We start from the raw sequence: 11,499 nt of genomic DNA, 5'->3' as shown, positions 1-11,499 counted from the left end.
ACTAACCGCAAAAGTCTTAACAGATTGCGCCACACGAAAATTTTTCGCATAACACACAATCTATTTCGCGTTGCATCATGGATTTCCCGTTGCGCAATTTGGTGCGCAAGATATACTAGGTTTGCATGTTACGCAAGCTTGGCGAAGTTGGCGCATCGGTTTCGCGAAGCGGATTTTGTATTTTGTCGATGTATTCGTCGTTTGTCGGTGATTTCTAGCCTCATTCTAGAGGAAAGCATGTTGAACATAGCAACACGCAATCAATAATGACATACATGCTAGAGTCAAGATCTATGTTTAGATCTATGGTCAGGATTTGGTTAAGGTTGAAAAGGTTCCCTGACTAAGAGATTGATCCACGCTTCGTAATACATTTGCTTAAAAAGGTGGCCAAGTGTAAGATGCACTCCAGTTCTTAGGTCAGTAAAAAGAGAATAATGCCATGGTTGGGTAGGTTTTCTTATAACTAAGATCCAACAATATCACTTATATAGATTTCCGAAGGAAAAAGCACAAACCCCCGGGGGTAGCCTCATACGTATAACATGCGCTAATGAGGCAGGGACGATTTTCCTTATAGTGGCTTAAATCACGAGCCATACATATGCAAAACTGTAATGTTATTTAAAAGCATAAAACAAGTATAATCGTATATTTCGAGTTTCACTGCTAATTTATAAAAATTAATGTTTTAAAATCCTCCCCAATGAAGTCACCAAATTGTAGGCGTGTTTTTTTTATTGCCTATGCGGGATGAACGCATATTTGATTACCTTATTGTAAAGGTTCTATTGAAAAACGTTTTGCAGTCGCCAACAAGTCTTTAAAGAAAGACTCATAAACATAATTGGATATTGAGAAATCATAGGGACAACTTAGGGACCTATCTAATGTAGATTTTTCCGTCATGGCTCCATAGATGGTCAATGAACCATAGATTGAGTTTGGGGGTGAGGGAATGAATTAGATGAGGAATCAATTTTGTATATTGATGGCCTCTACTTAATATCAATTCATATCTATATTTATTCAAATAAACAACTATATCATATGTTCAGGCCCGGCTAAGGCCCTGTGCAGGGTGAGCAACTGCACAGGGCCCCAGAAAAATTTAAAAAATATAGGGGCCCAACTCTTAGCTTAAATAATTTTAAATTGGGCCTAAAATTATCTTCAGTTAATCTGTGTATTCACCTTCATTACACTCAAATAACGCTCAATTCAATTTCCCAAAACTCCATTAATGAATCATCAAATTCTCCCAAAACTCATCTCTGCCACTTTAATTTCTACTCCAATTTTTAGCAACTTTCAGTTCGGAAATTTTCAAAACTTTAACAGTCGAATTCCATTGTGAATCCTTCTGTTCTCCATATCTTTCTATTTTACAAAATAAAATTCAGATATTTCTCCATTACTCTATAAAGTTAGGTTTAGTGAGTTCTGGATTATCTTTGAATTTGGGGAAAATTTGAAATGCGTGAAAATGAAGCCTGTTATTAGTAGAGGCTTTTTATCTCTTTCCCTTTTGAGTTAATGAAATCGAATTTTAATTACCCAAAAAAAAGTGGGTTATTGAGTGGCGAAGAAAATTTGTAGTTTGAAGAAGAAACCATTCATCAGGTATGATTCATATGAATATAAGATGTAAAAGTTTTTTTCCCTTAATTTTTTAATATAGTTAAATATAGATATTATATTTTCTTATTTTTGCATGTGAAATCATTTTTCCAAGTTGTTCAATTTCAGTGGCCTGGTTACTTTTTTTTTTTTTGTCTTTTTGCAATTTTATTTACAAAAATAGTAATATGAGTTAATTTAGAGTAACTGCTGTTTTTAAATTGTTTGTATTTTTTACAATATTAGGGCCTAACTTTTAAGTTCTAGAACAGGGCCTCCGATAACTCTAAGACGACCCTGCATATGTTAATTCAATATCTGATTACTCTATGTCGGTTCATTAAACAAACAAAAGACTAAGATTTGGATGACATGTTATTAAAGCAACCAAATTATTGGGATCCTAACAAGTTGTCCAATTATCTTATTACATGTTATATTAGTTCTTTATGTCTTTATTAGGCAAAATAATCACGTGCTGTAATAAAAGCATTAAAACATATAATCATGGATATGAATATGAATATGAATATAATATATGGATGAGTTTTAATGTTTTTGAATATGTTTGAATATGAGTTTGAGTGTTTGAATATGGCTAAGTATGTGTATTCATATAGAAAAGTATTGTGAAAAATCGTTCGAAGAAATGACCTATTTATAGGCAAAGGAAACCAAAAACAGAACGAAAAGATAAAGAAAAACGGTGCGACACATGCACCTGCTTTGTTGCTAGTTTTTTTTTTATTGTTTTAAGATTCTTTTTTATCCTTAAATAAAATCTATCCTTTAAAATCCGAAATCAACTACATCTAGGAATAAAAATCTGATTTTCGAAATATCCTTTAAAATTTAATTATTAATATTCAAATATTATAAATGCAATTAGTTATCATAAATAATGAATTGGACTTTAAAATTGGGCTTGGATTGTTTTAAACCAATAAATAGTTTTTATATTTTTGAAATGCTTTTGGGCTTAGCTTGTTCGATTGATTTTCCTTTGAAACATACCAATTAGTACGATGGTATGTTTCATCATCGAGTACTCAATGCGGGGACACGATTTTGTGTCTATAGCAACGCAAGTGCGCTGGACGCACGAACCCGTAGACTAGGTGGACAACTTGTGCGTGTCGCGCATGTTCGTGCGCAAAGCGCACACTCCGGGCGTGGAACGACGCTCCGTGCGTCAGGGCACGATTCTTGCTTATCCGCTTCGCGTCGTTTTCAGTTTCTTTTGCCTATAAATAGATGTCCTTTCTTCGAACGTTTTGAACACTTCTCTGTAACTTCGTCACTTCATAGGACCTTCATACTACACAAACACTCCCTACATACAATCAAAGACATTCATATACAACTAAACACATCAAACACTCATTCAAACTCATCCATCCATTAGAATTTCATAATTCAAGCTTCAAGATTGTTCATCGTGCATACTATAATACAAGAACCATGCGACAAAGGTATAATTCTTGTGGGTCAATTCCAGTTAATCTCTTGTTTTACTAACGATTTATGTGTCATGATGTAGGTCTTCAAAGAATTATTGTACATTAGTTCTCTAATCTCCATTCTTTTTATATTGCTTTAATTCTACATTTCATACTTATATACATGATTGTATGATTTAATAGTTTCATCCTTCACATTCTTATTATTGTTAGTCACCATACCTAAATAAATTTTCCTCGCTAAATTCAGTTAATTTGGACAATTTGATTAGGTTCTCAATAATATGATTACATAACAATATGTCACCAAAAATTAGTTTTATGTGCGTATAATGAACCAACATAGACTGATTTTAGATTGCATTAACATATTACTTGGTTGTTGAATTGCATACATCCTAATCTTTATCGTACCCTCATCGTCGGACTCATTTTTTTTGTTCATTGACCATTAATGGATTAATGGCGGAGAAATCTACATTGGATAAATCCCTAATTTGTCCTCACAATTTCTCAAAATCCAATATGGTTTATGAGTCTTCATTTGAAGACTTGTTGGTGAGCTCTTCATTTCAAAACATTTTTCAATAAAACCTTTACAGTGGTAGTCAAATACGCGATCATCCCACGTAGGCAATAAGAAAGAGCGTACAATTTGTTCTTGCAAAAATTTGTTTGAGGTTTGTTTTTGAAAAAAAGATTATAAGATGATTTATCACAAATTTTATGTTTTATAAGGTAATTTGCAACAAAATATATTTATAGACACATATATAAGTTTGGGATTTCATGAGAACGATTCTAATATGAGAACAGTGTAGCACATGGACTTTATTTCCTTTTAGACGACTTTGCCTTTTAGGGTCTTGAGCTGTGTATGAGTTATTTCTTGAAAGAATAACAGTTTATATATAAAGAGTGTGTGTGTGTGTGTTAGGTTCCCATGAAAACAATCCGTAATAACACTTTAATGTAATTTTTTTATAACCGATATTTAATATACTTTGGAGAAATCATAACATTTTTTCCATGCAGATTCAAGCTCTCAAAAATGATTACATTTTTAAGAAAATATTATCATATACTTCTCCATTTATAAGTATATGCAACATTTCATGCTTAAACGCTATGCAACGCATTACTTTATTTACGTATAAATAAAAAATCAAAAAGGTTGATACTATGACAGTATGCATTAAGATGAATAAAATAAGATCACACTTGACTACATTTCTTGTCATTTGTTTGTATGAGAATATAGGATAAGCTTAGTAAATGAACAATTATTACTATTAGGGTTGAGCATGAGTCGAGTACTCGAATCAATACCGTTATCTGATAACCAATGACACTAAAAATGCTACCCATGAAACAAATCAATAAGGTTTAGGTACTTGAACTTTGAGATTAGATATCGGTTACCCGATATGATACCCAAATTTGAAAACTTAGACTATTTTAATTTAGTTGTAATATTATTATTCAGCACTATATACCAACATTACATATGATTTCAACTAAATTTGTAGTACAATTACCATTTGCTCGAATTATCAAGTGATCCCATAATTAAAAGATTAAAATTATTTTAATCTTTTTAACTCGTTAATCAGATTTTTATATATATGAATGCAAGTTTCCAAATTCATTCCACTATAGATTATTATTGGATAATTCAGTTAATCGATTTTAACTTAATGCGTACCCATATTTGATAAGACAACTCATATTTTAGATCGGGCACCCAATGCGATAATTTTTATTGGTTCCGGTACCTAACTATTCGAATCAATTCGGGTCGATACTTCGGGTTTTTGAATAGTCTGAGCTACTTTTATTAAACTAGAATTTTTGCACGCAATGCGTGCTTGAATTTTTTTCGAAACAGAAACTCAATTTTCTTCGGCATAAGAGTCAAAATTTGAACATTAATTAAACGAAGTATAATTGTTTTTAGTTGCAACTTGATTGGTCTAGTTTCTGTCACTTAAGTCTCTCACCATTCTTTTTGTTTTTTTTTTTACCTTTCAAAGTTATATTTTATGTATAAAATAGAAATTTTATTGAATTTATTTATGATTTCTAATATTATAATTTTTTTGTTGATTTTTGAATTAAGTACAGTACTTCATAAACTGTGAAGAAAGTGGACACTTTGATTTCAAGTCAATTTTTTCATAGGTCGTAGGGCCTGTTCTCCCCAGCTTATTTTCAGTTCAGTTCAGTTCAGCTCCATTCTTTTATAATTATTTTGTTAAATATTATTATTATATTGGTATAATTTATTTTACTAATTAATCTTCTTATTATCATTTATTATTATTATTATTATTATTATTATTATTATTATTATTATTATCATTATTATTATGATTATTATTATTATTATTTAAATATATATCATTACTATTAAGTATTATTATTATTATTATTATTATTATTATTATTATTATTATTATTGTTGTTGTTGTTTCTATATATTATTTTGTTTATTATAGCTTTACTCATTATTATTACTATTATTATTAGGAGGAACATGATTTAGGTCAAAGCACAAATAAACCCACTTTTTTTAGCCCATAAACCAATCAAATCGCGTTAAGACGGTTTATGATGTAATTTTTGCGGTCCAACCCAATCATTATTTATATTACTAAATATTTTTATATTATTAAATCTAATTATTAAAATAGTAATATTAATTTACTTCTTAGATATTATTGTTATTATATATCATCATCAAGTATTAATATCTTAATACAAATAATATAAAATAGTTATTATTAATTATCATTATTATCATTAATTATTATTTATTATTAATTTATGATTATTAATATTATTTATTTATAACTATCATTTAAAAATATCCAAAATACTATTATTATTATTATTATTATTCATTATTATTACTTATCTTTATAATTATTATTTAATATTCATATTATTCTTGTTTAAAATATTATTTATATATTTATTACATTCAGTTTATTTCAATTCAATTCAGTTCAGTTCAGTTCAGTTCAGTTCAGTTCAGTTCAGTTCAGTTCAGTTCAGCTCAGTTCAGCTCCAATAAGTTCAGTTCAGTTCAGCTGTTTTATGCCGAAGAGAACAGGCCCGTAGTTTGTAAGTTAATTTTCAAGTTTTTGTAAAGTTTTCTCGTTTTAGTGATTTGCATAATGTAAATTATGCAATTTTATGATTTTAGTTGACTTATGAGTGATTGTTATAATTATATTTTTGGTATTATTGTTTGAAGCCCTCTTTGAGTAGTATGTGAATTTGTAATTTAGAAAGGGAAGGGGGACAAAATAGGCATTTCAAAAGAGGACACCATTGCTCCCCCTTCCCTTATATAATAGAGATATTGCATATATTTAGAAAATGAGAAAGTAATATCTCAAAAAGTATTATATTTAATTTCATTAAAATTGATTATAATATTATTCTTCGCTCTCATATAAAATGTATTTTCATATGAACTTTATTGTTATATATGAACTAATAATGACGTTGTATTAGGATACTCTCCATATACTTTAGCCAACAGAATTGGAAAAAAAAATTCTAACCCCTCTATTATCCTTTTTTATATATTCACAATTGTTGATCAATTCAAAGCCATGGGCATCCTTCCTTTTTTTTTGAAAGAGAAATTTCATTAATGGAAGGCCAAACGACATCTACCATAGATATTGAAGAAAAACAAGATATAATTAAACAAGGTTAAATCAAATTCATCTTCGAAGAAACTATAATGAACCAAATCGAGTAATATAACGCAGCCCCCTTGTATTTACTGAATCAAATAACTATTGACGAGGAAGTCTGTCATTCTGACATAGTTTGAGAAGATCATTCTTGATCGAGCCATGTTAACCGCATCCGATATTCCAATATCTTCATGTTGAGTTTTGAACTTCAACCAATAAAAAACAATTTCTCATGCTTAAAAACAAAAAAAAACCACACTCACAACTCCCATAGGAGAGAAGGAGATCTCCACAATTCATTCAACAAAGTAAGAAAATAAACTAAAAATTGAAAATAAAAGGGGCTTACCATGGATAAAAGTATGAAATCATTCATGATAGCCTCTAATTGATGAAAAAGGAGTAAGCGAGGCTAGGGTTGTAGAGAGAAAAGAGAGAGGGGGAAGCTACAGTTTCCGATATAGGGCCATCCTTACACATCTAAGCTTGTTTTGTGAGTTTGATTTAGGACACTATTCACATAATTTGATGAGCGTACGTGTGTCAACTAATTTAATTTTGAGAACGTATTGTGTCGGACTCGTCCGACCATAATCTTGGTCGGACGACTTTCAGGTGGTTCCAATTTTTTTTCAGGTAGTCTTCATTTTTTTTCAGGTAGTCTTCATTTTTTTTCAGGTAGTCTTCATTTTGTTTTTAGTTAGTCTTCTTTGTTTTTCAGTGGGTTTTTGTGCTTCAGTTAGACTTACTTGGGTTTCAGTTGGTCTTTATTCTTTTTCAGGTAGTCTACATCTTTCTTCAGGTAGTCTTCATTTTGTTTCAGTTAGTCCATTATTTCTTTCAGTTGGCCCATTATTTCTTTCAGTTGGTCCAACTGAAAGAAAAGAAAGTCTAACTGAAAGAAAAGAAAGTCTAACTGAAAGAAAAGAAAGTCCAACTGAAAGAAACAAAGTCTAACTGAAAGAAAAGAAAGTCTAACTGAAAGAAAAGAAAGTCCAACTGAAAGAAAACAAAGTCCAACTGAAAAGAAAACAAAACACTAACCTCTACTTTCTCTCACTTTCTCCTTCTTCTTCATTCCTCTTCTGCCACAAAGTGTAAATAATATTCAAGTGTAAATAAGTCAATAATGTGAGAAAGAAATAAATAATTAAGCTCCATAGATAGACTTACGAGAGATCACGCTTCAACTCTTGCTTGTAACCCAGTTCATTCAGCCGGGCATGGCCCGTATCAACTGAAACCACCACGTTTTCTGTTTCTGCTACCATCTTCTCTACCTTTGCAGTTTACAGTATTACTTCAAATGCTCTTTTCTTTTTTTTGTCTCTCCTGTTTCCAGATTTTTTTTTAGGAATAATGGAGAAAAGTAAATGAAAATAAAACATCATTGACTAATAAGTAGAGTAGATTTGTAAATCCACTTTAATATTTCAATAAATCTGCAGATCTTTCATTTTGTGTTGCAGGAGAAGCAAATTTGTGCGAACGAGAGAGAGAAAGTTGTGAGATAGAGAATCTACCATAGTTTTGTGGAGGGAAGTCGAAACTAAAATTGTATAGTACTGGGCTCAGCCCGTCTGACGAGAATATTGGGTCAGATGGTCTGACCCAATACTTTCACTTTAATTTTTTTTTACCTTTGATTCCAATTACTATTTAGTGTTACGCAAGGGCGATTAAAGCCGACATTAGAAATAATGGAGCTATCATTTTCCAAATCAAAATCGGAGCGTATGTAGTATGAGCCGTTTAACATCCAACGGCCCATATATTCGTATAGGAGCGGACTTATAACGTTTGAATTCCCTCTCCAACGGTCAAAAAGAAAAAGCTCCGAAGACAGAAACATCCTCACTTCATCTTCAAGAATTCTCTCCACTAAATCCTCTAAAAACCATTTCATCACTACTTATATTCAAGAATTACATCAATTCTCTCCCTCTCTTAAATTCCTCTTGTAAAGCTTTGCAATTCAAAAATAAAAAATGAGTGTTCTGCAACAATACCCAGAAACAATGAACTCAAAAGATCTTCAAATTTGGAATAATGCAGCATTTGATAGTGGAGTATCCGAAAATTCCACAATAAACTCAAAAGATGTTAATTTTTCTTGGTCTAATATGAATCCCTTATCTTCAATCAATCTCTCTCAATCTCTTGAATCTGATTCAATTAAAGAGAATCAGAGCCCTTCAATGGTAGACTCCTCTGTTTCTGTGAAATCTTTATCCGTCATTACGCCGCTGCAAGCTAATACAGTGATTGCAAATACCCAACAAAAACCCATTTGTAAGATGGGTGTTTCAGAAAAGAAGATTCATGAGATTGTGAATCAAGATTTTCCGGAGGAAAGAGATATTGATTTCGAGATAGAGGAGATTGAGAAGGAGATTAATCGGTTGTCGTCGAGATTAGAGTCGCTTCGACTCGAAAAGGCGAAGAGAAATGCTAAGATGATGGAGAAAAGAGGCAGGATTATAGCGGCTAAGTTCATGGATCCACCAAAACAGAGCAATAAAAGCTTTAATGAGCAGAGCAAGATTGAAGAATCAATGAGTTTGAGTGCCAAATTGAAGACACCTAGAAGGGGATTAAGCATGGGGCCGGCGGAGATCATGAGAGGAGTGAGAAGGGGCATTAGTCTTGGCCCGGCAGAGATTTACTCGGCGACGAAATTGAAGCAGTTTGGTAAGCAGGAGATGACCACCCCTGTACAAAAGAGTGCAAATAGGAGAAAATCATGTTATTGGAAATTACATGATATTGATGAGTTGAGAGTTACAAAAGAGAGAGGAAAAAGCATGAGCCTTAGTCCGAAAGGGCGGTCGAAAACTGGTTCAAAAGCACAACAGGTGCCAAAGCAAGCTGCAACTACTGTTGGGGCTAAGAAGACAATGAAAAAAGAAGATGCAGTTATATCTTCAATTCAACCAAAGAAGCTTTTTATAAGAGATGGTGAGAAATCGGCACCAGGTAAGAAGCCATTGAAGAGTGGTAGAGTGATTTCTAGTAGGTATAATCAGGGTACAAATGGAGGGAATTCAGCAGTGAAAGACCTCAGGAAGAGATCATTACCTGAAACTGAGGAAGAACTGAAGAGGACAGATAAGAAACGCGTTTCTTTGACTGAGAAATCTCAGAGAGGAGAGCAATTAGCAACAGAAAGTAGGGTAAAAAAGAGGTGGGAATTTTCAAGTGAGCAAACAAGTGTTGATCATAGTAAAACCCAATTATCTGTGTCAAAAGTGCTTGATATGGTTCCAAAAATAAAGAATCAGCGTTGCACGAATGAGAGTCCGAGAGATTCTGGTCCGGCAAAAAGGGTATCTGAGTTAATTGGGAGGAAATCCATCTTCAGTACGGAGGAAGATGATGATTGTGTCATTCAGGCTTTGAGTTTTGCTGAAGAACAAGTTATCGAAGAATGTCCGAAAATTAGGATTGTTCGGCGGGTTGATGAGAGTCCACGAGATTCTGGTGCAGTAAAGAGAGTGTCTGAATTGGTTGGAAGGAAGTCATTCTTTAATGAGGATGAAGATGAGATGCCAGTGTTTAGTTTTGAAGAGGAACATTGTGAAGAAAATTGAAAAGTGGGACATGGAAATTTCTTTTTGATCATCTTGTTTGAATAATGTGAATGTTGATTGGCTTATATTGAATTCTGGAATTGCAAGTAAGCTTGCTCTTGTTACTTACAATTTGGTTGTAATAGTTACTATGAATTGTGTGATTTTACTGTCAAATAAATTTTTTTGGTTGCTCAAGTGAGCAGATAAATTGTTGTTTTTTGTTGCCTAGTTGTTCTATCTAAAACATAGTTTAGCAATTCTGTGAACATTTGTTAGGTTATTGTTTTTGTTATTATTGCCTTATCTATCTTAATAGTCTTATCCCGGTCATAACTCCTAAATATTCAAACAACAAACAATTTTTTTTTTTGATCCATAACACTACTGCTGATTACTCTGTTTTTCTTAGCTCAAATCAAGTCCGGAGTCTTGACAAGTATGCTACCATGCTTCAGTTGATATTCTAATGTTGCTAGCAGCCCTTGGTGATGAAGAGCTGTTATGCTGACTTCTGATTAACATGGGCATATATATATTTTAGAAGTTGATCTCAGTGCTTCTCTTAAAGCAACCAGAACTAGTACAGCAAGAAGCAACAACAGAATTATGCTTATTGGCATTATCCGTTAATGTTGTTGTGGCAGTATTTTCTTCAACCACTGCTATAGTGCTATATGATCCCATCTTTCAGAAGATGAAGATCGAAACTGGCACCCACTACACATACATGAGCAGGGAAATTGGATGAAGCAAACAAGGCTGCAAGTGGAGGATCAACACTTGAGGCTTTGGATTTCATATCGTTGCAGTATACTTGGGAATTATGCATCAAAGATCGAATCAAGAATGAAGGTCCATGAAGAATTGAGGATGGAGGTCCAAGAAGATTCAGGATAGAGTTCATGAAGATTTATTTCCTAGGTTTAGAGGCCATACTAGGATCACATATATTTTGCTTTTTGATGCATTTTCCTATATTTAAATGCTTATTGGGATATTGAGTTTGTGTGCCAAAGTAGGTAGTTATCTTAAATGATGGGATAGTAGGGTAGGTTTATCTCACCAAAACAATCAAAAGACAAAGTTTTAATTTTGAAGAAAAGAGATAGGATTTTAGCAAAGAGTTGCGGCTTT

The 11,499-nt window shown here is 32.4% G+C and overlaps 1 protein-coding gene across 1 annotated transcript; it reads left to right on the top strand.

Annotated features, from left to right (window-relative positions):
* The first annotated feature begins 8,578 nt into the window (after positions 1-8,578).
* LOC104903484 (hypothetical protein) lies at positions 8,579-10,631 on the top strand. Its single transcript, XM_010691521.4, has one exon. The coding sequence runs from the start codon at positions 8,782-8,784 to the stop codon at positions 10,381-10,383; it is 1,602 nt and encodes a 533-aa protein (XP_010689823.2). The 5' UTR covers positions 8,579-8,781; the 3' UTR covers positions 10,384-10,631.
* Positions 10,632-11,499: the final 868 nt, after the last annotated feature.

The sequence above is a fragment of the Beta vulgaris genome, chromosome 9 (genome assembly GCF_026745355.1).
Source record: "Beta vulgaris subsp. vulgaris cultivar EL10 chromosome 9, EL10.2, whole genome shotgun sequence".
Classification (NCBI taxonomy): Eukaryota; Viridiplantae; Streptophyta; class Magnoliopsida; order Caryophyllales; family Amaranthaceae; genus Beta; species Beta vulgaris.
The sequence above is the reverse complement of the archived record's forward strand: the minus strand, read 5'-3'. Positions and strand labels throughout refer to the sequence as shown.